Source organism: Struthio camelus, chromosome 18 (assembly GCF_040807025.1).
Source record: "Struthio camelus isolate bStrCam1 chromosome 18, bStrCam1.hap1, whole genome shotgun sequence".
NCBI lineage: Eukaryota > Metazoa > Chordata > Aves > Struthioniformes > Struthionidae > Struthio > Struthio camelus.
The window spans coordinates 930,061-955,238 of record NC_090959.1 but is presented as its reverse complement, the minus strand read 5'-3'; the positions used below and the strand labels follow the sequence as shown (position 1 = coordinate 955,238).

General features: G+C 53.7%; 1 protein-coding gene across 4 annotated transcripts in view; it reads left to right on the top strand.

The window, feature by feature from the left end:
• The first annotated feature begins 374 nt into the window (after window positions 1-374).
• CHD6 (chromodomain helicase DNA binding protein 6) overlaps window positions 375-25,178 on the top strand; it is a 72,207-nt gene continuing 47,403 nt past the window's right edge. For all 4 annotated transcript variants that reach the window (XM_068912017.1, XM_068912015.1, XM_068912016.1 and 1 more), the window contains exons 1-5: window positions 375-438; window positions 1,407-1,462; window positions 15,525-16,033; window positions 21,673-21,820; window positions 22,771-22,920. In XM_068912017.1, the coding sequence (XP_068768118.1) occupies window positions 390-438; window positions 1,407-1,462; window positions 15,525-16,033; window positions 21,673-21,820; window positions 22,771-22,920 (912 nt within the window). In that variant the 5' untranslated portion in view covers window positions 375-389. The remainder of the gene's footprint in view (window positions 439-1,406; window positions 1,463-15,524; window positions 16,034-21,672; window positions 21,821-22,770; window positions 22,921-25,178) is intronic.

The window sequence follows — 25,178 nt, the reverse complement described above, 5'->3', positions numbered from 1 at the left end:
TGTCACCACCACGGTGGGCTGCTCTGGATCTTGTGTCTCCGCCTTCGGGCATGGTTGCTCAGCTGGTGCCTGCAGGGAACATGTGGCCATTGAGGAGAGCCTACCTTGGTGCTTCTGGCCAAGCCTGAACACAGCCACCTTGCGCAGGGTGCAGAGCCCGTGGTGTAGAGAGCATGGCAGGGGCAGTCTTCGCCCCAGCGAGCTTTCTGGCTGCTGCAGAGCCACGGATCCATGGGGTCCTTGCCAGTCCCCTCTTGTGATGGGTGACTGAGGGGCCTCTGTTCCTGCTGATGGTACTCTTCCTGTCTAGGGTGTCTGCTTGAGCCGCTCAGCGGTGGACTCACAGCTGCAGCCCCTTGGACTGACAGGGCTGCTGGTAGGGCGGATGGATGGGAATCACCCTTGCCTGCAGCTGCCTCTTCTCCTATGGTCTGTGTGGTGGGTACTGCTCCACGTAGCATCCTCATGCGGTGTGGTGGCAGACAGGCCTGCTCTGCTGGCGGTTCAGGCACCGTGGCAGCCAGCATGCGGCCCCTGCCCCAGCGCTGCTCTGAGGGGTGCTGCAGCTTGCTGGAGAGGGGGTGCCTACCAGGATGACTCTTTCCCCAGCTCTGCTTGCCCCTTTCCTCCCAGCAGCTCTTCATAGCTGGGGTAACAGTCCTCTGCAGTCAGCCACCACACCGTGTCGTAGAGAATAGGCAGCAGCAGGCTCTCGCTGTGAAGATGTGGAACTCCCAGCAATGCTTCTCCAGAATAAATTTCTTGCGCTCCTTACCCAGGACTAGTGAGCAGAGCTTGCTGCAGAGCTGTCCCCAGTGATGCATGTCTCTGCAAGGGAGAGGAACACCATAATAAGGTGTGTTTCCTGCCCCCTTCCCAACCATAGCAGCACGTGGAAGGGGCATTTCTTGCCTTCCTTCTGCAGGAGCAGGCTTTCCCTCTGGTGCTTGCCATGCTCGTACATCCCTTCCCCGTATCTTATCTTTGTTACTGCTGTTTGGCAGAGGCTGGTTTGTTTGTTTGCTTCCTTTTCTGCTGCAGGGCTGGCAGCATCTGGCACGTCTCTCAGTGGTGTCCTTTGTGGTTTGTGGGCTCTGGAGGTTGTCTCTGCTAGCCTTGTGTGTGTCGCTTCACGCTGAGACTGCAAGTGTGAGATTTGTCTTCTCTGGCTGGGGTCAGGTAGCACCATGCTGCATGGGGACATATAGTCAAGGCCTTTTTGTGGCTCAGCAGAGCGGATGTCCGCTCGGTGACCAACTGTGGGCTTTCATTTGACTCCTGCAGCTTTATTGCTCTGAGGGGCCCAAAGTTGGCTCAGCCTCTTGGAGGGATGATGTGGAAGGTCTGAATACCTCAGGTTCACCAGTCTCTTTACTGTGAATTTTTTTTTGTGTTGTGTCTTGCAGAAATAACATTCATCCCAGATTTGATGATAATGAAAATACAGAAAAAAGAAAAGCAGGTTTGTGACCCTCTCTCCTTCTCCTAACTCAATTGGCAAGGCTTTGGGACCTTGCACTACGTGTGAATGGTGGCAGTTGATGTATGGGGGGAAAGGGGGTTTTTGCATTTCCAGCCAGAACCTCAGCTTTGGAGGTGGAAGTGTGACCCTGGCTGCAGCTTAAAGTAGATAAATATCAGCCTGGGCAATTAAACAAGGTGGGTTTCACGTTTGGTAATGGTAATTCACTTGATTTGCTTTTGTTTCCTTATAAGAGCATCCCTTCTTTTCCACCAGCATTGGTTCTTGTTTGAATCTCATCACATGGGCATTAAAATATTGCTTTTAAACAGTTACATGTTTGCTATGATTACTACTAATAACATAATACCCCAAGACTAACAGCAGTAGGGAGGCTGGGGAGGAGCACCTCTGCAGGGCTGCAAGAGCTTGACCAAAGGATTTTCCCTTGCTGAAAAGTAATCCCATCCCACCAAGCTGCCATCTCTGAAGTGCTGCATCTGGTCATACATACCCGCTTTTCCCAGAGGAGATTCATGAGCTAGCTAGTGTTCTTTATATTCAGTGCGTGCACAGGAAAAACCTGACCATCGGCCCTCTGATAAAGGGAAAGGACCTGTTGCATGTATGGAGACTCACTCTGCCTGCAGGGGTGAAATGTGGCTGGAGGTATAAAACAAACCAGTCCACCCTGAGCTGATTTGTGTCTGTGCCACTTTTAATGGGAAACCATTAAACAGATCACTTAGTTAAGGGATAAATCTGTTGGAGAGCATGAGCTGGTGCCTCTTCTAGCCTGCTCTGAAGCAGCGTCTTCACACTGCTCAGGGCGGCGCAGATCCCTTTGTGATAGCAGGTTAACAAGGAGGAAGAAGGGAGGGAAGGATTTGGAAAACATGTGTGGTGTTGTTAGAGGCTTGCAGCAAGCAAAATGCTGTGAAGGTAGGCAAGTGTGTGTGCAGTGAACCAATGTTGTAAGAAATTGTGAGTTTAACGGTGTCTTAAAGACACTGTAAGCAGGCAGAGCCAGTCTTAAGCTGAGGAGAAAGGGAGCACGGCAGATCTTGCTTACCAGCACTGCTGGATCACTCCTGCCTGGGCAGGGGGAGAAGGCCTGAAGAAGAGTGGGGTGCTTTTAGGCAAAGGTGAGTGATATCTTTCCTCTGGTAATGAAGCCCAGGTAAGAAATTTCCACCAGTCTGTTCGACTAATATAGCTATTTTTTGACTGCTCTGTAAATGGCATTACTGAAATGATGTGGGTTTTAAGCACAGCAAAAATATCCTCCCCCAACATTTGGAGATTTTAGCTGGCTCAGTTGCCAAAGTGTTTTGTATAACTATCCCTGTAGATGAAGGCTTGGGAGGAAACAAACTCATGGCAATGTGGGGAGGTAGGGGTAAGGATCGAATTTGTCATATCCTGAGCTCTCTGAACCAAGAGCAGTGTAGGAGAATCCTTAGTGAGGTTTGATCCTATTGTCTTTGTGGCTCTGGTGCAGTCTCAGGTCCAGCTCTTTACCTTTCTGGTGTGAAGCAGGCTTCCTTGTTCTTAAATTTTGTCTGAAAGTGAGGCGATGGAGGGCTGCAGCATGTTTTCTGCCCCAGGTGTACCTCTCAGCTTTGGGTTCAGTGGGAAGGCAGCCGGTCAGCCCTGCTCTCGTCCCTGTGAGACATGCTGGGTGGCAGGGCTTTATGCACCGCTCCGGGGCGTGAGAGCCAAGAAGGACCACAGAGCCCACTGGTGTGAGAAAGCCTGGCTGGCGTCCAGCAGGGGAGACGCTGGGCTGATTCTTCCTTGTGTGTCTCTAGAAGTGCTTCTAGGACGGACACCCTGCTGCCTGGCCCTTCCTTCCCTGGAGCGGCTCTTCTGTGGGTACTGTGTGCTCCCTGGCCTGCCTGAGTCCTGCCTGAGGAGAAGACAGTGCCAGCAGGCTGTAAAGTGTGACAGTGGGCTGTACATGCTTGGGCTGGGAAAAGTTCATGTCATGGAGTGGGCTGCAGCCTTTCTGGGGTGCCCAGCCCTGTGAGAACTGTGTTGGGGCCTCTCCTGGAAGGTCTGGGCAGTAATTAGAAATGTCACTGTGGATTCAGTGGTTGGAAGAAGACCTGGCCAAGCAGGGCTCCCAGGGAAGTTTTGAAGTGTTGAAGGGGATGACCGTTTGGGACTTCCCTGAGGTCAGTGGCTCCCTGCCACACTCTCTCCAGAGCCTGATGGGCAGTGTTGGAGGCAGCTAGCAAAACCAGCCAGAGGGGCCCTTCCACATCCCCCTGGGACTAGACACCTGAACTCAGGAGTTGCCCACACTGTGTATGCAGACCCTGCTTGTGGCCCCCAGGGAGGGCTGTTGCCTACAAGAGCCCACTGAGCAGCATCTCTGGAGAAGGTGTCGTGCTTGTGTGGTTCCCAGGACTCTTGAGGGCTGCATGTTTCTGTACGTGTCTGTCTGCTGGCCATTCACCCCCAAAACCTCCATCTTGGTCTTTGGCCTGTAAGTGCACAATCAGGCCTGTGTGTGTGCAAGGAGCTACGAAAGCTTGGCAAAGTGCTGGTGCCCTTCCTGTTGGGAAGAGATGCCAGGAGAGCTGTCACAAGTTCTGGACTTGCTTTCTCCTCTCCCAAGTCCCTTCCGAGGCTGCCCTGAGCAAATGCCTTTTCCTGCTACGTTGCAGTCATTGCCAGTGGATTGCAAAGTCTGGCTTGGAGAGCAGGGGTCTTGCAGTGGGCTCTCCTGGGAAGAGCTCTTCTCTGTGCCCCATCAGTACCCCTTGCAGCAATGCCATCCTTCTTGCATGGATTGGGACTGCTTGCTGTTCAGGGCACTGCCAACTGGCCCAACAGCTGAGGGGCTGTTGTTAACATGGTCAGGGTCTATGTTTGCATGACTCTTTTTTTCCTTAGTAATGCATAAAAATCTGGTGGATTTGTCACCAAGCTGTGACTAACTCATGAAACCTGTCACTTCCCTCGTGACTTACGAGGCTTCGTGCCAGGGCGCCTTGTCTGCTGGCAGAGGTGGGATGGGGGAGAACTTGCCTGACTCCCCCAGGGAGCAATGACAAGCTGTGGATTTTCTTTGAGAGGTTCTGTGGCTTCCACAGCAGGTTTGTTTCTTGGGCTCCCTTTCCCGGCAAAGAGTGCAAAAGGCTCTACCCTGCTCCTCCTTGGGCACTAAGAGGTCTCATATTCTTATTTCTGCCAAGCTGACTTGTTGAATAACCTGAGAAATATTGAACTAAAATAAATCTAGTTGTTGTCCCACAGTGCCTGTAAATCTCCTCATTCTACAGATATGGAAGTTGTCCCCCCCCCCCCCCACACACACACACATAGACTGTAAGAGCAGAGCAGCGTTTCTGGCCTGCTGGAGTGGGAGGGGATTGGAAGCAGTGTGATTCATTAGCTCCTGCCTTCTCCCGGAGGGCTCTTCTGCTTTTCAAGCATGGGCTTGGAAGAGATGGGAATGGCACGATCCTCTGCGCTGTGCGGCTGGTGGTGTGAGGAGGCAGGGTGCAGCGGAGGACAGGCTGGGGACTGCAGGCACTGGGCCACTGCTGTGCACCTCTCCGACTGGGAGCCTGCGGGGCAGTGTGAACCTCTCCCCTGGGAGCCTTGTGTCCTGCTGCACATCTCAGGGAGGCTCTATTTCCCTTTGCTCCAAGCACTTGCTCTATAAAAAGGAAGGCTTTTCCTGGATTTTATGGGTCTATTTTAATGAAACATGAGCTTTGATGTCTCGTTTGCTACAAGCCCTGGCAAGGAGTGTTACTAGAGCTCACCAAGGGCTGGCGCAGACTCGTTCTGAACAGCAGTGGAAACTATTGCAAGGGGAACTGTGACTCCCTTGCACAAGGGCACTTGGGGCTGTATCCCTTGGGCTTCTGGCATATCTAGGGCTCTTTTCCATCCTGCTGAGGGTGTCAGGTGTGATGATGCCTGTGTTGGGTGTGTGAAGGAGTTTTGCTCTACCTAGCACCATGTGGGCACCCAAGCCTGGTAAGGAGCAGCAGATCAGGTGGTAAGCCTCAAAGGGCAGGTGGAGGCCATAGGAGCAGAGCAGTGAGCTGCAGGGCGATGCACTGCTCCTGCACCCTGAGCCAGGTCTACTTACCAGCTCATCGAGAGCCACAGTCCCAGGGGCTCCTCACCCTGCACACGCTTGTTCTCTGCAGGGTCTCCTGGGCAGAGTGCAATTGGTTCCAAGGCCATGGCTTAAGGAAATGGTGCTCCCCTCTCTCCCTTGGGCCGTTGCAGGGCAGGGTGGGTTTCCTGTAGGCACGAGTGGCATTCCCTCTCCGCTCCAGTTTGCAAGGCAGAGCTGTGTGCATGGGAGTATGCACACACACACACACACACACACACACACACACACACACACACACACACAAGTGCCTGTGCAGGCTTCTGCCCCAGGCCCTCCTATTTCCATGTTCTTTCCCTGCCTGCCTTCCCTCATTGCCAGAGAGGACTAACCTGGGAGGGAGCAGCCCTGCCAGCACAGGGGCGCAGCATTCCCTCTGCCCCTCCTGCTGTGCCCGGGGCCAGGGCAGTGGGTGCGTGTGCACCCATGGCCCGCACTGCTGGGGCTGGGTCGCTCACAGGATGACGTTTCCCCATGGTAGTTGTTGTGAGGGCTGCATCTCAGTGGAGTGTCTTGGGAACGGAGCCAGGCCCCACCTCCATCACACACATCCCATGGTGACTGCAGTGCCTGCACAGAGACATAACAGAGGGTGGCACTTGTGTATTTTTAGCTTCTGCTGCATTGTATTAAGAGCTGGAAACAAGGGGTTTGGACACCCTGCAACTAGAATACAACAGCCTATGCTGTACACGCCACCAGTGGGGATTGCAGCTGCTAGAGACGGTGGATGAACAGCCTGTTAAAATGCTGGCTATGGAAAAAGCCACGTTTTCCACTCCTATCATGGTGTTCTGCAACTAGTCGTATTGATGAACTGGGCTGGTGGCTCCCAGCACAGCCACCTCGGGCAGGCAGAGCTGTGTGATTGTGCCCATCTCAAGATGCTCTCATCATGAAGACTGGCCTGCCAGTGTGGCGGTAGCCTTGCTGGTGAGTTCAGTCAGTGCCATGGATGAAAGCGTAGCAGCTGGGGCACTGGGCATGCCCCAGAGGTTGACCTGTGTTTAAAGAGTATAGAAAACTTCCGTGAACCCTGTGGTCAGGGTCCCTGTGGAGGCTCCACGTGCAGGGCAAATCTGTGGGGTTTGAGCTGGTTGGCGCTATGTCCTAGCCACGAATGCAGGGCTTCCACAGAAGCATCCTGCTTCTCCAGGAGGACTTCAGGAAGGCCCTGATCCAGCCTATGCTGAAAGGGATTTGCGTGGCGCTGGCGTTTCCACTACACTGGAAAGCACTGCTGCCTGCAAGATGGCATGTGGGGCGGCAGCTGCTGCTGGCTCTGGTGATGCCACCCAGCGCAGATATTTGTGCAGATGTTGTCTGAGCCCAGTAGCCAGGGGAGCTGGCTTTGCTCTTGGTGATACTCACACAAAGGACACTGCCTTGGCCTCCTCCCTGGCCTTCCCTGTTCATGGCAGCTTTCCCATTGGTCTGTGACTTCTGTCATTTGGATGCAGGGGAGACTCTGCTGCCTTCCCTGGTATTGCATGAAGAGTGGTTACGCTGCATGATGGGTGCCACCTTTACTGGCCAAACTGGGATGCTGAACTCCTCAGCTGTGGGGCTGGGAGCCCAGGACCCTGGGAGGCGGGGAAGATAACATGACCACGGATGGAGAAGTACTTTGGGCTGTGTGCCAGTTGCCTCCTGGCTGTGCAGACAGGGCAGGCTTTTTTGCTCCTTGCAGCCAATTCTGACCCCTTCTGCTGCATCCTTGCAAGGTGCTTGGGCCCAGATTTCTGTATTCTCCACCCAAAGCTGTGACCTCTTCTCTTTCTCACCTGCTTGCTCCTTGGGATTCTCATCCCAGGTTCCCTGTCCATAAGGTCATCTCAGTCCGCTGTCCAACCGCCCTTTCACCCTGTCTCCAGTCTGTTGTTCTCTGCCTCTTCTCCTACTTTGCTGTCCCTCTGCAATTGGTATTCGCCATCTCTTCCCCTTCGCGGCTGTTATTCTTGAAGCTGCCTGCGTCTGGCAGGGAGAGGGGTGGGAGCGCTGGCTTCCTCCTTTCGGGCCTGGCGCAGGCTGTAGGGAGTCCTGCGTGCCCCAGGCAGGCATCCAGTGAGCTCTGCTAAACTACCTTGCTCCAGAGCTCCCTGCCCCCATGCAAAATGGAGTTTCCAAAGTGTTCCCATAGGTTTCTGTAAACCCAAGTTAGTTCTTTGCTGGAGGGGTTGAAGAGAGGATCTGGTGGCACTGCAGGAACCTACTGGGTCCAGTTTGCTTCTTCTCATCTCTGTGTGTATCTGGCTGACCTTGCTAATTCAGCAGTTTGGGAGAGGGGAGGGACCCGTTCAAGGACTGTGGGCCACTTTGCAGCCACTTTGCCTCCCATCTCCAGGTATTGTTTTCTCGTAACTCCCAAATGAAAATTGGGAAGTTAAGTCAAATTGGAACTGCAAATAAAATAGACCAATTTTCTTAAAATAAGGAAATGCACCATTAAGGCCCACCATAACCTTGATTTTGCCCTCCAATGGGGTCGTGCAATTATAAGTGTTCTCTGTTAGCCTTTATGGCTCTCAGGGGAGATTTTAAACTTTTTTTTTTTCCCCTGACCTTCTCTTTGACAGTAGTTAGACACGTGGGACAAGACTGGGCTCCAGCTGCTGCTGAGGGACTTGCTTTCCTGTATGAAATATAAGTTATAGAAGATTCCTCTGAGAATACAAAAATGTACAATTTTTACATAAAAATGTGTTCCAACAACGTGAAATCATTACAATCCTCACCAAAAAATGCCAGTTGAGAGACAATTCAAAGAAACAGCTCTAAGCCTAAAAAGTATACAGGGATTATAGAGACTGCTTGGATATTGTATCAGATATTCAGAGGAAATGTGAATCACTCCCCAAAACCTGGGATTCTTCTCCCCCAAAAATAACTGAGAAACAAAAAAGCTTGTGTGATTAATCAGGCATGTGAAAAGACGTGTACAAGACATGTAAAAGAGGATGTTTTTTCTTGATTGACTTTTTAAATTAAAATTGCAGTAAGAGAAGAAACACTCTGGGAATTTAAAAGTAAACCCATACCAAGGCAGGACTAAGAAGATTTTTAGGAATCACTTGCTAAAAGCAGGAAATCCAGTAATGAATTCTTTTTCAAATATCTCAGGACTAAAACACCTGTAAGAGGAGCTATAGGGTAAATGAGCAATTGAGATGTCAAGTGAGAGCTTGTGGAAATGGGGCACTGGCAGAAAAACTCTTGTCACGCAGGCAGGGGCATTCCTAACTCAGAGCCATCCTTTATCGCAGACACAGATCTGAGTATGGTCACCAGGAATAGGTGGTATTTACTCTAGAATCGTGAAGGAGCCTGCTGTGATATTGGGAATTGCTGATAGTGTTATCACCCGTCAGGTCCATGGCTGTGGAAGTGAAGATGTAGCAAATGCAATGCAGAGCTTCAGAAAGGGTTTTGAGGTCTTCTGGGAAGTAAAAGGCCAGTAGGTTTGCCAGTATCCTTGTGCATTGGATAAATTGTTAGGAGTTATAATAAACACTTGCATTAGTATGTTTAAGCATGAAAAGGCTACAATGGTGAAGAGTCAGTGTGGCTCTTGTAAAGCAAAGGCCTGCCTCACGCTGCTGCGGAGTTTAAAGATAGTCAGATTATGTGGGTAAGACTGTTCAGGGCTGATACAGTTTGCACAGACTTTCAAGCAACTGTTGAGAAAGTTTTTCACCAAATGTTTTTAAAGAAGATAAGTAGTGTTCTGGTAAGAGATCTTCTTGTGAATTAATGACTGCTTGAAAAATAGGAACCAAAGCAAAGGAAAAAATTTAACAGCTTTCACAGTGCAGAGCACGGGAAGGTTCCTGCAGGTGTTGGTGCTGCTGTTAGGTGTGCTCATAAGTCATCTGGGAAGGCAGGCAGAAAGTGCCTACTGGTTGAGATTACCTGAGATGCTGAAATGAAAACTGAGTCTGAAGAGCTGAAGAAAAATTGTAAGATACGCTAAGTAATGCATGGAGGGGAACCAGCCCTACTTGTACATTCACTAGGAGCTGTCCCTGCTCTTGGAACAGTCTCTAAAACACAGGAAAGAGAGTTTGAAAAGCATCTGCCTGGAGGTTGTCTCAGAAGTGTATTCAGAGATTAGGAAAGGGAGAAGGAAGAAAGCAGAAACCCTTCTGCTGCTCTGTGGTTGGTACACCACATCTTTGATACTGTGCGCATTTCCCTTGCTACCTCAAAACTGACTGAGATAGAAGAGGTACAGAGAAGGATAAGAGATGATCTGAGAGATGAAGCAGGCTGCATTCAAGGAGAGGATGACTTGTTACCTGTGCTTAGCTGGGCAAAGAGCTTGGGTGATAGAGAACAGCAAAGCTGTGGAGAGGACCAAGAGGGTAACAAAGAAATCGTTCTTTGTTCTCTCATACCTTGAGAACTAGAAGCCACTTAGAAGGGCAGCAGGATTAAACAACGTAAGTGCTTTTCTCCTCACACCTGATCAATGTGTAATGCTCAGTCCCACCAGGTGTTGTGGAGCCTAGGGTTACAAGTGATTTCACCTAGCCACAGTGGTCCAGATTCAGTCCTGCCTCTTGAGCTCCAAAGCCACATTTTACCTGAGCAGAATGAGAAGCAGAGCACTCTGTGTGTCCTGTGCCTGGCCACCTTGGGGTCAGAGTACTGGCCTGGATGGGCCCACTGTTGATCCAGGGCAGCTGCTTTTTAACTAGGCCATGCTTGGTTTGCCTGTGACAGAGCTGCGGCTTCCTGAGTAATAGCTGGCACCACCTGGCTTCTGTGACAAATATCGTGGGGCTGCCCTTTGCTTGGTTCAGGCTCCTGAAGATGAATAAATTTCTCCCCCTATGAAGGGACTCTGAATATGGTTGTGTGTCATTCCTAGCTGTGGGCAGTAGCCCGGGCAAAGCAGCGAGCAGTCTGATTCCTCATGCAGACATGGATCCTGGGCTTCCCTGCCAAAGCCTGGAGGTGGCTGCAGGCAGCAGCACAGCTCCATCAGGTGCTCTGTCCTCCTTTGTATTGCACAGGTCATTCAACTCCTCATCGTGTGGAAGCGGAGATGGTTGTTCCCTCCTGTGCTGGGACAGCAGTTGGTACTTTCGAGCTGGCTGCACAGTGACATTGTGCTCTCACCTGTTGCAGAGGACTAGCCAGGCTGTGGCCAAGTTGTGGCAGGCGAGCCACAAGCATGCTCTGAAGTCACGCAGAAGCATAGATGATGCTTGCGCTGTGTTCCCAGGCTTTTCCTGTCAACTTGTTTTGAAGAGGAATCAGGATAAACTGAATATCTACAAAGGGAAATAGGAAAAGACTATTGGCTGGCTCACACCAGTGTGCCGAACTCGGACTGCAATTTAACACAGAACAGCACGGTCCTGTGTGGATGGCAGGAGCTTGCCATGGTCATGCGGGGGCATGACAAGGAGCCTTTTCCCCTCAGAACAAATCCAGCTATCCAGCCTGGGGTGCAGAAGGCTTGCTGAGGCTGGCAGTACCTTGCCCAATGGGTGCCTGGAGATACCTGGTTTCCCTTGCCCCTCTACTCTGCTGCTGTCTGTGCAAGCTGTGGCCACAAGTTGCTCAGTCCCATGTGCTGATGTTTGATGAGATTTTTGTAGCAGGGCCTGTGCCAGAAGCTTCTGGCTATTCCTATTGGAGGCAAGTGCTGCTGACTGGTACCAAAACTGGGCTTCCCAGACCCCTGGAGGCAGGCTTTGACATGCAAGGGCCCACAGGGAGTCCCATGGCGAAATTAACGCTTCCTCTGATATTGTTGGATCTGCAAGCCTGCTGGGGACAGACACGTGCACCCGTGCCCTCCCTCCACAGTGGGGTTGCCCAGGGGCTGGAGGGGCTGTTGGCAGCTAAGAGGTGATGCAGGAGGAGGATAGAGATCCCCTGTTTTGCCTACCTCTTCGCAAACCCTCTGGCAGCTTGCAGTTGTCTCTGTAAAGCACTCAACTTTCTACTGCAGCACCGTGCCCTTTATGGCTGGCTGGGATGTCTTTATAAGCAGTCATAGAAATGCCCTTTCAGATTTGCCCAAGAACCACAACGTAAGCACAATTCAAACCCCACAAAGTAGGTCACAATTTGAGGCCTGCTCTCCTGACAGCTTCCTTTTCAACCCGCCTCATGGGGTATGGCCTGAGGCTCATGCTGGGCAGCGGCTGTGCCAGCGCTTATATGCTTGCTTGGTTACTGCACCATGCGGACACCTGGCCCCTGAGGTTCACAGACTTCTTGACTCAGCTGAGATCTGGGATCAGGGCCTGCATGGGCTTTATAGCCTGGATCAAGATCCAGACGGCAGATAGGGGTAGGAGGAGAGTTTTGAACCAGTTGGTAGGTGTGTGACAGTGAAAATTGTGAGCTGGTTTAGGCACTGCCATCTGAGTGGTGGCCCCCGTTCCCTGTCCTGTCCAGATGTGGCATTGGCACAGCTGGATGTGACCACAGCAGCAGTGTCCTTTCCAGCTTTGCCTACAGTGCTCTTGTCTGCTGGGGCCTGTGGGATTGAGGGCGTTTGCTGTCCTAGGTTGTGCTTGGGTTCTCTCTGGCCTGGAGCGGGGTGCCTTCTTCTCTGTGGCTTCTACTCAACGGTCAGTGCTGGGTGGAGTACTGGGCAATGTGGCCAGTGTGGAAGAAGCCCTGCAGCCAACAGCTAGATGTACAACTGATGCAAGTCTCTAACTGTTCAGGCAGGCAGCAAGAAGTGTTTATTTTCTAGGAAGATCTGATGCGAGCAATGAGAGAAACCCACATTTCCATGCCTGGCAATCGTGGTTCAGCTCCCCCAGCCCATGGACTGTCAGACTGAGCTACTCCCGCTGCTCAGCACAAATCCTGGTCTTGTGCTATGGGTGAGCAGAGGAACCCCTCTCTGTAAGGGCAGATGAAATCTCCTGCCGCTGGACAGCACCAAAATTGCTGCATCCAGGCCCATTGCTCTTTGGGTGGTCTGCCTGCAAGCAGGCAGTCCCTTCTGAGATTCAGGGCTACAAGCCGTAGCTGGGAAAGAGTAGTTCACCCTCCTGCTGTGCTAGGATGCTGAAGATGTGCTTTCTGTCTGGTATCTGCACTTGGCTGCAATTCAGTGCAGAAGCAAAAGGAGATCCAGCCTCTTGGGGGTCTGTAAGCTTTGTAGCTAATCCAGTAAACTGTTCCAACTGATCCCTAAGTCGGGCAGCTTGCAAGATCTGAGAAACAAAAAGGCTGAGGCTAGGGCTGCTCCTCTTACTCAGCCTGTAAGACAAGGGCTTGGAGACAACCGTAGTGCTGTTTTTCTCCCTGCACAAGGTAGGTTCCCCATACTTGCTCAAGGGTGTTTTGAGTGTTTGTCCATGTGTTAGGGTGACTGCACTGATCTGCCCCAAGTTACTTGAGCAAACTGGCAGTGGGGGCCAAGGCAGTGTGCTAGAGAGTGCTGCATATGGACAGAAGCGCTGTGGTACAGCCTACCCAAATGATGCCACGAGTGCAGGGAGCCCAGCTCACGGGTGGCCCCAGGAACTTCTGGAATCCTTTTCTTTTGCAATCTCTTTCATTTACTGCTTCTCTCTTATCTGAATTAGAAATCAGGTTGTACAGAGTACCCTTCACTTGGACCACCGTGAATGGACTCCAGCTCTCAGGCTTTAGGATGTAAACATTTACATGCTCTCATGCTGCTCTGGCATATCTAAAGAAGTGAACGGTGTTGGGACTCCATGAGGTCAGAGCGTTGTTCCTGGCCGTCAAAGGACCTGTTGCAACCTTAGCATCAGGGAAGTGGCTTGTGAAAGGAAATAGCTCTCATGGCTCCTGGCACGAGGTGCCCTGTGCAGAGACTGGATGCAGCATGCCAGGGGGAACGTTGCCACTGCCCCTGCAGGCACACTGTAACACAGTGACACCCAGGCCTCTCACCAGCCACGCTTACAGGAACAGTAGCACAGCTGGGTTGGGCTGTGCACTTCAAAGAAACAGCTTCTGTGATATTTGGAGGGATCAGTCTTTGGGGGAAAACGGGGCACTCTGATATTTTTTGAACGATGAAAAGCTGTTACCCGTGAAACACTTGTTAGTTTTCACCAGGTAGTTTTGGACCTGCTGGCAAGAGTATTGGCCTGGCAGCTCAGGGGAACAAGGATCTCTGATTTCTCTCCTAGGAGGCAGAGGGTCTGCTGCACCATCTGGAGTGGCTTTTCCTCCAGAGGAAACGGCCCTGCTTGGTGGGGCAGGCCTGGCAGGGGCTCAGCTCCGCACTGTGTTTCATGTGACAGCTGCCAGACCCCCACCTTTCCAGTGATCAGCTCTCAAGCCTTGGAAGCACTGCTGAATTTGTCCTGGTGCTTATCTGCCAGCCCCCATGATAAAGGCTTGGGCAGGGGCATGGCTACAGCTTCACTGCGGCTGAGATGTTGGTTAAAGGAAGGAATTGATCAGCTTCATTGTGGGTGAAAAATTTGCCGTCTCCTGCAAAGGTTATGCTCTTTTCTCTCCCGTTGCGGGCCTCGATCCTCAGTCCCAGCAGTGTCTGGTGCTTGTGTTCCCCATTGCAGGTGCATATGAGTGTGGGGCTGGAGGAGCAGCTCAGCCTGTGCTTGTGCCCAGTTTGGTGGGCAGAGATCTGCCTGGGACATTTCTTCGGCTCCCTCCTGCCTGGCAATGGGCTGCCACCAGTATGGCAGCGGATTGGCGCTTGGCTGTGGACCAAGCACTCTCTGGTAGCTATTTGGTCATGATCAGAGAGGAAAAGAGGCAATGACCTGGCTGACAGTGTAGGCAGAGAGAGGTGCTCCCTGTGCCAGCCAGCTCTGGGGATGAGGACTAATGGGTAGAGCAGCTGAAACGGAGCCCAACTTACTGCTTTCTCCATCCTTGCTGTAAACAGCCATGTTTCTGCCTGGCCCTTTGCACAGCCCTTGCTCTCTCTGTTTCTGGCAGCTGTTTGGAGGCATGTTTCTGGTTCCTTATCCTGTCCCAGTTACAAAATGGCACGTGCTGCTGTCTTTCTCAGGAGAGCACTGGGCTGCTTCGCGGCCCCTGGTCTGTGGGAGCCTGGCCAGTCCCGCTGTCCCAGCTCCCCGTGAGGAGCTGGCCGTCGCTGCTCACAAGCCTGGGCTCCTTATCGCAGATGCTCCTTCTGCCTCTTCAGCAGAGCTGGGTGTTTAGTACTGTTTTCAGTTTGGGCCTGCTGTGAAGGAGCGTGTGGGGGAGGCAGCCGAATTCCTTTCAGTTTTTAGTGCTGGAAAATTTGCAGGAAGGGAACAAAGAGCAGGATCAGGAAGAGCAGATGTGCTGTCCTGGGCTGGAGGGAGTCCAAAGCGCCAGAGCAGCTCCCAGGGCCCTGCATTTCTACCCTGAGCTCTGCTCCAAGCAGGGCTGCCTCCTGCCTTGCCTTGCCCCAGGGCTTTATGGAGCCTGTTTCTTGTTGCCCTCTTCAAGCAGGAAGCTGCAAGGCAGGTTTAATTTCCTCTCTCCCTGCCCTGCTGTGACAATCCCTGGCTCTGGGCAACAGGCAGAAGGTGGGTCACTCGGCAGCTCTGGGCCTCAGCAGAGGAAGGTGCTGGAGTGTGAGATCAAAGCTAGGGCTGTGCTGGAGGGCAAAAGAGAGGTGCCAGCTGCCTCTTCCTTGGACCTCCATGGGGCTGGTGGTGTGGGGAGCCAGAAGACCTCACTCTAACTTTCCCTGCTGGGTGACTGCCTATTGCCAACCTCCATCGGGAGGGAAGGGGAGTCCTGGCATTTGAGCTGCGTGAGGCTCTGCACGTGGTGGTCGTTAGGCCTTAATGATAGACCCTGTATATCTAGGGATGGAGACCACGCAGAGCACTATACCCAGACATATAGGGCCTTGCTGGGGCTGTAGGCCAAGAGCTTCCCTGCAAATGCTTGCTATTTCTATATGTGGCATTTACCTCACATGCTGCCTTTCTGTTCTCTCTGCAGCCACCGAGCTTGAAAGTGCTGAGCCGCTCACCAATGTCGGATGCCTCGGATGCCTGGGAGTGCAAGGCACAGGACCACTTTGCCAGCGATGAGAAGGAGGATGAGGTGCCCCATCAGGTGACGGCCACGGACGTGGACAGTCAGTGCCAGTGCCCGGAAGAGGAGCCTGATGGGGCTCCCCAGAAGCGGACAGCAGCCCAGAACGGGATGCAGGACAGTGGGGGTGGGGGCACAGGGGTGAAGAAGAAACGGAAGAAAAAGGAGCTGGGAGAACAGGAAGGGGGAGAAAAAGCAGCTGTGGAGAAGGAGGTAAAACCAAAGAGGAGGAGAGAGCCTAAAGAACCAAAAGAGCCTAAAAAGGTCAAGGAGCCCAAGAAGCCGAAAGAGCCCAAGCAGAAGGAGGTGGCCAAAAAGCCCCGGAAACCCCGGGAACCGAAAACCCCCAAGGAGCCTAAAGACAAGAAGAGCAGCTCTGAGCCTTCCCCCAGAGCAAGACCCAAGAAAAGCAGGTGGGTGACAGTGTGACCTTGTCTCTGTGCGAGGTGTGGATGGGGTGCTGGGCTCACAGGAGCTTCAGCCAAGCTGTGGCTGTAGAGAGCAGCTCCTGGTCCACCATGTTAGAGCAGAGGGAGCAGCATGTGCAGGATGTGCGGGCACCTCGTGCTGAAGGCTGGACTTGCAGGTGTGAAGGCTGGCATGAGCTCTCTGGCCATACAGAGACGGGACAGGCAGGTGCAGTTCTGGGATGAGACCCTACGAGACCCCGAGCCAGTGGTACCCGGTCCTGGAGAGAACAGAAGAGTCCTGGCCACTCCTTGGCCTGGCCCTTGTGCTCAGCGTCCTGGGGAGCAGAGAGCCCTTCATGAGGTATCTCACAAGGAAAGCAACATGCTGCATGCTGAAGGGCCCCTCATGCCTATTCTGGGGCCCAGGCAGAGGATATGTGTGACTCTAACCTGACCCCGGGGCTTTTTGTGCAAGTGAGGCAGGGTCCCTGCACACTTCAGACAGCCTCAGAGGTAGGAGGATCTTCCATCAGGTGGTTTGTTGTGGGAGGATGGTGGAGCACTTAGTTTCTCCTGTTCCTCTTATGGGCTGTAGGACCTGTCCCTTCTTTGCAGGCTGTGATGCTGTGTCTGTGGCCAAGGCCAGCAGCGATCGTGGCAGGAGGAGAACCCAGGTGTTCTGCTCCCCTGCGCATTCCCCCAGGCCCTGGGGAAGCAGGAGTCTCTACCTCCAGCTACATTAGACTCATAAAAGGGCTGCAGTTCTTCGAAGGCCTGAGGACTATCTTGTAATGCATAACAGAACAGCACTGCCTCCAGTAATTTCCCATCCTTTTAATTAACAGCCTGATTTCTTAGGAAAGCTTTTTAATTGGGAATACGTGTAGATAATAGAGCAAGTGTCTGCAGTACCAGCATCATTTGATTTACTGTCTTGGACTGGCAAGAGTAAATGTTTTTGGAGAGTTCTGTACAAAGCAGGCCTATTGACTGGAGTCGGACCCTCCTCATGTGTTGTAAATAATCCATAGGATGCACCTATTTCTACAGTAAATGAGATTAGTACAGGAGCCAGCTGGGAGTTTTTCAAAAAACTTTTCTTGGAAAACACCAACTTGTTAGAATTCCTTGAGGAAACTCCCCTGGAAATGGTTACCAGAAAGAGCTTCTCAGTGCTTCTCTGCTAGATCCCTCTGCCCACCTCCCTCCTGCCATGGCTACCCACAGGCCACTTGTTCGGAGGGATATAAGCCTGGATCTTTCCCACCCCAGGCAGTGCCCTGCCCAGAGTGGGGTCAGTCTCCTTTGCTCGGTCTCTGCTGGAGCTCTGCTTTACGCAAAGCGCACTGACTGCCTGATCCTGGAGAAGCTGAGCCTGTATTGCCTGCATCAGGGCAGCCGTGTCCAAGGAGCAGCCCTCAGCACCAGGCTGTTGTCAACTTGGCTTTGTCATCGACAGATTCAAATGGTCTCCAGTGAACTAGGACACTGAATCCTGAGCGATTTCACAAGACAGGTTGTTTCCACCCAAGTCCCATTGGTGCCCTTTGGTGTGGGCTGGCAGTGAGAAGAAGGTGACATGCAGCAAAAGCCCAATGCCAGGCTGGTGGAGGCAGCTCAGCAGGATGGGAACTAGTCACCTCGTCCTTGGTGGGGCAGGCGGGAGCTGCTGTGGCCGCAGAGGCGTGGAACCCACAGGCGAGCTGCGCAGCACTGTCACTTCTGGTATCCCTTGAGCTTGGCATTTCGCATGCAAAGGAAGTGCAGCTCCCACTTCTTGGGCCTGTGAGCCAGAGCAGATGTGGATGGACAGATCAAGCCTGCGGTGCCAGGAGAGTGAGGGAAGGGCTCCTCAAGGCCCTGAGGAGGGCTGGAGAGGACTGTGAGCAGAGAGGAGGGAGGCTGCTGTCGGGGAGCCAGGCTGGAGTGGAGGGGAATGCACGGGGCTGTGCAGGGCCTCAGCCTGGCCATGACGTGGGAGACACTGTCGGGAGGCCAGCAAGGCAAGGGATTTTGGTTGCTGTGTTTGCCCGGGCTGGAGGTGGAGTGGGAAGGAGAGGAGCTGCAGGCCAGGAAGGAAAGAGTGAGGCACATGGAAAGACAGCAGTGAGCACCAGGAAGGATCATGCTGTTCCTGGGAATACAAACTGCAGGCTTGGTTTCTGCACTACATGTGGCCGTGCCAGGGCCCTGTGGGGGCAGTGCCTGCTCTTAACCCTTTGTGTTCTCAAAAAGCAGGCTTATTGCCCGATCCTTGTAGCCCTGTGGGCAAGGCAGGCTGCGTGGTCGTCCCATCCCGCGGGACAAGCAAGCAAGCTGCTCTCCCAGAGCCCCCAGCTCAGCCTCGTGCCCAGCACGCAGGCCAGCCCAGGTAGCAGGCTGAATTTGAGGTTATGAAGGCAGCTTGTTTAGACCTGTGCCCGGGATGAGGGATGGAGCTAGCAGCGTTTCCTAATGCCATCTCTATTACTCCTGTAAAAAACTGCCGTGTAAGCAGTCCAGCCCAGAGATTAGGCACCAGGGCAACCCTCACCCCCAGAATCAAGCCTTGAAATCCATCACCAGGGTCCAGATGGGCATGAGGCACCTGACTCCATCGGACCCACAGCCATGGCGTTGGCCTGCGGCAGCAGCTGCAGAAGAGCCCCGGGCACGTGTCCCTCTTGCAGCAGCTCCTGTGGCCCTGCTGTGAGGACAGACCAAAGTGGGGAAAACCTGGGGAAGAGCAGACCTTTGAAGGTTTGGGCTCTTAGAGACTCACAAAGCTCTTGTCCAGGAGCTTGTTGCCACCCTGGCAGGTCTCTTGGTTGTTGTCAGTGCCTTCCCAGGACTATACACTGTCCTTGACAGTGTGGCCTGTCATGGATAGAGGGTAGGCAGGTCAAACTGGTTCTCTAAGCTGGGGGATTGTGGTGGGCTAACCTCAGCTGGAGATTATGGTCCCTAATGCAAAAGGCACAGCAAGGTCTGGAGGTACTAGGAGAGCGGCTGAAGGAGGATCTGCTTGCCATGCTGAGGCCAGGTGGATTCTTGGGGACATCCTGAGGAGTCTTGGTGAAGATACCACTCCACACAAAAAAAGCCCTAAGTAAAATAACTCAGTAAGCCATTATCCAGCCAAAAGAGACTGCTTGCAGGAGTTTGGGAGGGCCAAGAAGTTCTATGCTTTCTTAGGCATCTTTTCCCATTTGAGCCCGAGCTTGTGGTACTCTTTCCTCCTGCTCATCTGCGCTTTCTGGGAGGACCTATGTCCACCGTCTGCCACTTGGAGAGTTCAGACCTTCGATCCTCCTTGCAGCTTTCCCCTGCCACAACCCTTTTAAGAGCCTCTTCATGGCTTGTTGCATCGGCATTTGGGTTAGCACCCAAGAAATCCATCCAAAAGAGGAATGGCTGCTGGGTGGGGACACCCTTGGGTGTCAAGGTGGAGGCTCAGAGGGGAAGACAGCCTGGGAGGGCTGTGCCCTCCCTGTGCCCCCCAGCCCTGGCAGCATGTGTGTACTCCACAACCAGGGTGGGAGCAGGGGGAAAAGTGGGGCTGGGGGCTCCTGTAGCAGCGAGGGAAGGGAGAGGGGCCTGTGCCAGGCGAGCAGCAGAAAGGGTAGGTGCTCTGTGCAAATGAAATGATTGCTGGGAGTTCTCTAAGTGGCAGATAATAGTGGCATAATTTCTTCTAAATTATTTCTAATCACAGCCAACTACTGGTTCATGAATGAAGCAGTTGTTAATTGTGACTTACAAATCAATATCTTGGGAGTTATTGCTCCAGTGGAAGCAATGCTAGCAGTGCATTTTCAGGGCTTCTAATTGAATTGCGGGTGCATGGCCAGGTCATTTTTGGCCTGAACTGCAGATTTTTAACTGTTTGGTTTTTACCAGTTCCAGACAAGTAGTGATTTTCTCCTGATGGGGGGTAAGACCTAGACATGGTTTTGAAACCAACTGTTCCTCTGCAGCTGTACAAGTCTTGGATCTGGAGGGGACCAACTGTGGGGCTGGCTCTGAATGAGCAAGGCCAGCTCCCCTTTTCCTGGCATGTTGCTCTCAGCCCAGGAAGAGACACCAGCTCTTTGAAATCTTTCTCTTAACAGTGTTCATTGCAGAGGGTAAGGACAGATGTGCATGTTGGGAGTGCTTATTTCTTACCCTGGTGCTTCTGGGGCACATTCCCTAATTCAAGCAGATTGTGGCCCTGGCTGGGGTGTGCTGGCTGGGTGTCTCTAGGGGTAGCCCGGAGGCCCTGCCCCCAGCAACACTGGCCGAGGGGCCAGCTCTTGGGAGTCGGAGGCTCTTGGGCCACTGAACTGTCTAGTGGGAACGTCTGTGGGAGCTGGGCTGTGTCTTTGTGCATTTTGTGTTTGCAGGAAGGTGTTGGGATTCACCAGAAGCAGGGCCTAAATTCTCTCCCTGGCAATAGCTTGGTCTGTGGCTTGAGCACTGAGGGCAATTGCCTGCTGTGTCGCAGCCTCCCGATGTGTCCTGGGAAGCCATGGTGACATCCCATGGTGACCCCATTTCAAAGGGGGGGGAGCTGCGGTCTGGCAGAATCTGGGACTTACTTACATCCTTCCCATGTTTGTGGAAATCACAGGGCTGGACCCCTTCTGTCTCAAGGCACAGGGCAAGATCTGCTCTGCTGCTCTCTTGGGAGGGGGCTGGCTGGTGCAGCACGGGGAAGACGACCATGTGCTGGACGCTACCCTAAAGTCTTTCCTGGGGGTCTGGCAAGGCTCTGTGGCACATACGTGCAAGGTGGCCAACAGTGCCACCAGAACAGGGATGACTGGTGCTTCTCAGGCTGGGGTAGAAGGTTTGTCTTTGAGGTGCCAGCACCTGAATTGCCTGTTGAGCCTGCTGAATATTTCTGACCTTCGTCAGGGCAGGTTGCCTGCGACTGCTGTGCTTAAAGCAGGCAACTCATTACCCTGACTTGCTAGGTTCATTTGGTGGAGACCCAGCAGGAGCTGTGAGCTCGGTGATGGGGAAATCCTCTTGTACCCAGGCTGAATGTAGGTCCCCTCTTGGGCCTCCGAGCTTGTGCAGAGACTGCTATGCTTAGGCTCAGGATCTGGCCTTCACATCGGAGACATCATAGTCTGGAGAAGTCGTCACTGCGTGGGTCCCCCAGTCTGGCAGGGAGGGGCTGTGCTGGGTCTCCTGGGCTCCTTGTTCCACCTGATCTGCTGTATCTGAAGGCTTCCTGCTCCTCCTGCCCTGGACCAGCTTGCCCTGGCTCTCCTTGCCTTAGGAGCTGCAAGGGCCAGTGACGTGCTGAACTCAGTCTCCCTGGCCCCTGTGGGACCATTCCCCTGGCTGGCTAGAGGAAGCCACCAGTCCCTTGCTGCCCCACACCAGGCAGGGGCAGTTGGACCTTTCTTTCCCAGTGTACTGGAATCGGTCGGGGAAACTGTCAATGGTGATTAAGGAGAAAGTGCAGACTCCCTCCGTCACCAGCTGTCTGTGCTGGGACAAGCACTCCCCAGTGCTGGGGGAGACGCCGGGAGCCTCCTGCTGCCTCCGGGTGATGTGGTGGAAAGATGAGTCCAGAGCAGAACCCTGTGCGGGTGCTTCCTGGCCGTGCCCTGTAGAGCTGAACTCCGGGATCCCTGGAGCAGGGTTTAACTGTCAATCTGTCCTGGCAGCAAGGAGCAGGGGCCCACACCCGTGGAGAGGAAGAAGAAAGGGAAGAGGAAAAATGAGATCCCGGTGGAGAGTTTGGAGTTGGATCAAGATCTCCTGAGCCCGTCTGTGCAGAGCCCGGAGGAGTCTGCTGAGTCGGCTGACAGCCAGGTACATCCAAGCTGCAGACTGGCTGGGCTAGCTGCTGGTCGGAGAAATCCAGGCACCCAGATACATCTGAGCAGGCAGAACAGCTGGGTCTCAGGGGTGCAGCTCTCAGTGCTCTCAGCAGTGTGGCCTGTAGACTCCAGCCCCAGAGGGGAGCCACTAGTTTATTTCCGCTGATGGCACTAGGTGCAGTGCAGACTGCTGCCCTGTGCCAGAGAAGAGGGAGCTCTGCACATTCCTCAGCCTTGAATTCCCTTCTCCACTGTGGCTTCTGGCAGTGCCTTCAGCGCGGGACAGTGCAGGGAGGGCTGGCCGGCCCCGCAGGGCAGGGGCGCTGTGCATGTCTCTGCAGGGCTCCTCTGCTCTTGGGCTCAGAGACAACAGAGCTGCAGTGCCAGGCAGGCTCCCCTTGCATGGAGCAGGACAGCTTTTTTGTATGCTTGTGCACTGTGAGCAGGGCCCAGATTTCTCCTAGGGACCCCCATGTGTTGCTTTGCAACCTTCTCTGGAGAAGCGTTGTCTGGCGTTCATTCCTGCCCCCATTGCTGCCTTTCAGCCTCAGACCTGCTGAGATCCCTGAGCAGTAAGACTGGGCCCTGCCTGAAACATGATTCAGTGCGCTCCCCAAGGCAAGGCATGGGCATATGCAGGGGTGCAAGGGCTGCGGGGGCATGCAGATCGGACAAGGGCAAGTGCTCTGCTCCAAGGTGCTGACGGAGCCCTCAGCAAAGCAGTGCTAGAAACTGCTATAGATGTTCAGCTCTACAGGGGCTTGTGTCCAGGTGGCTACCGGTTCTTCATGCCACCTCCAACCCACTGGCACAGGGGGAGGTCTGGAGATGAGGCAGTCCTGAGGCTTTTTCTCCACCTGCGCCTGTTCCTCATGTCAGGCAAGGGGGAGGCACTTGGGTTGCCTGTCTCCCCAGTGACTGCCTTTCTTGTCTGGCACACAGAAACGCCGCTCAGGACGCCAGGTAAAGAGGAGGAAGTACAACGAGGACCTGGATTTCAAGGTGGTAGATGATGATGGCGAAACAATAGCTGTGCTGGGAGCTGGGCGAACTTCTGCGCTCTCCGCCTCCACTCTGGCATGGCAGGCAGAGGTAGGGCCAGACATGGGACTGGGAGGAAGGGGCCTCCTGCCTCCCTCAGGGGTGCCTCCAGGGTGTCAGTACCACGGTTTGAGGATATGGAGGAGGGTGGGGGATTCCAGCACTAGGATGGGGTGGGAGTGCACATCTCTAGGAGGGTGCAGGGTGACTTTGCATGGAGTATGAGTGCACAGAGGGACAGTCAAGAGGCACGTAGTGCTTTGTGCAGCTGAGAGGGACTCGAGAAGTGCAGCCCATTCTGAGGCCATGCGCCCTGGGCCTTCTGGCAGCTCTGGCCTGGAAAGGCCCACTGGGCTCCCATGTGAATGAGCTGGTGTAGGTAAGCCTTGGTCCTTGAGCATCTTCTGGTGTGCTAGCCATAGCCTTGTCTGCCCCATGCTGGCCTGTCCTTTGAGAATGTTCACAGCTTCCCATACTCCAGATTCTTTATTTCCCCCATGTTCTGCCCTTCAGCAGTTCCTCTTCCTCCTCACGGTTGTGCACCTGCTGCTCTGCTGGCTGGTCATGTGAGTCTTCTGCCCTGTCACTTAGCAAAGTTGGTGCTGCTGCTGCTTCATAGCTCTGTCCCTCCCATCAGCTGTGCTCGCTGTTGGTCCACCCTCTCCACTCCTGCTAGGGGCTGTGGGACATGTCATGCAGCCGGAGCTGTCCCTGAATGCATGGCTGACCCACTGCCCATACCCACCTTGAGCTCCTGTCCATGTAGCTCTTGCCCGTGAGGTTAGCCTGGTATTTTAACTGTGCCAGCTGTGGGCTTTGTAGGTGCCAAGTCATCATTTTCTGCCCGTATCCTTGATCTTCATCAGTTCCTCTGAGTGTAGGGATCCGCAGCCTGACTTCTGCCAACCAGCCTGATCTGCGGGGCAGCATGGCAGGGACCAGCTGGAGTCACCCCACCTTGGGCCCCACTGCCCTGCCTCCTCTGCCCACTGCATCTCTGGCCTCCTGGCTCAGCTCCTGCCTGTTGGTCTGCATGTCAGACACCTGCAGCTTTCTCCCTATCTCTAGTCGCTACAAAAGCTGCCAGATATTAATAATGGTAACTAATTGTTTTCATTAGTGTTCTTGTGTTCTTCTTACTGTTGCTGAGCCAGTAAGCGTGACCTGGCCTTATGCTCCCTGCCTTGCCTGGAGGGGCTGCTGCGTACCCCATGGGACATACTGCCCTTTCTCTCACTGCTGAGGCTTTTTGGGTGCTGCTTGGGGCCATGTCCCCAGCTGGGCTCCCAGGAGTGAGCTGATCAAGTGAGATTTTCAAAACTGCAAGTGGGAATGAGTTGCCTTTGGCATGTCTCCATGCTGCCGGCCTGCTGTCCTCACCTCTTAGTCTTGGACTTCCACCTCAGTTTGTCCTGCTCCAAATGAATTATTAAGGCTGGTATCTGAAGGCAGCAGGGCTCTGTGCTGAGGGACTGCTCTGGGCTCCTGCCAGCAGGCTCAGCGCAGAGCCTGGCTGTGGCTGCTGCCAGGGCTGGGATCAACCCTGTGGCACTGGAGGTCAGTGCCTTTCCTGCCATGCATGGAACTGAGTGACATGGGGACATGTTACGCCAGCAGTGCAAGATGGGAGTGCTGGGCCTGCAGGGTCTCTTCCCCTCTACCTATCTCAGAGCTAGGCCTCAGAGTTAGGCCTCAGAGCTACTCTCCCCATGGCCTGAACTTGCAGTTTTCCTCCCTGGACCCTGGGCACGTTTCTTGGCAGCTCTCTGGGGCAGTGCACAGCTCCTCTGGTGGCCCTCAGGCTGCCGACAATAAACCCCAGACCTCTGTAAGCCCGCTTGCCTGCGGGTCAATGTGGGAGCTCCCCAACCACCAGGCTCTGGAGGCTACTCTGATGGCAGTGCTGTGCTTGTCACTATGTTCACACAAACTCTATGTGGCCAGTCTCCCAGGTGCAACTGTGCAAGCGATGTGTGTCAAACTGGGGCTCAGGAGCTCTGGGGTGAGTGGAAGGGTCTGGGGAAATGGGCACTGCATGACTGGCTGCAGCGGCAGCATCTCTGTGTGCTTCCCTCACCCCTGTGGCCCTGGCATAGGGCAGAAAGGACAAAAGTTCCCCTATGGCCACAGGACTGCAGCTTAGGTACCCAGATGTATCTACTCTTTCCTCTTCTTGCTGTGTTGCAATGCTGGGTGCTGTGCATACGTGTGGGCTCAGCATCCTCCACGGCACCAACCACAGTGGGGTAATGCAGAGGCAGCAGGTCGGCTGAGAGCTGAGACATGGAGGAGGGTGCTGCAGGCCCCTG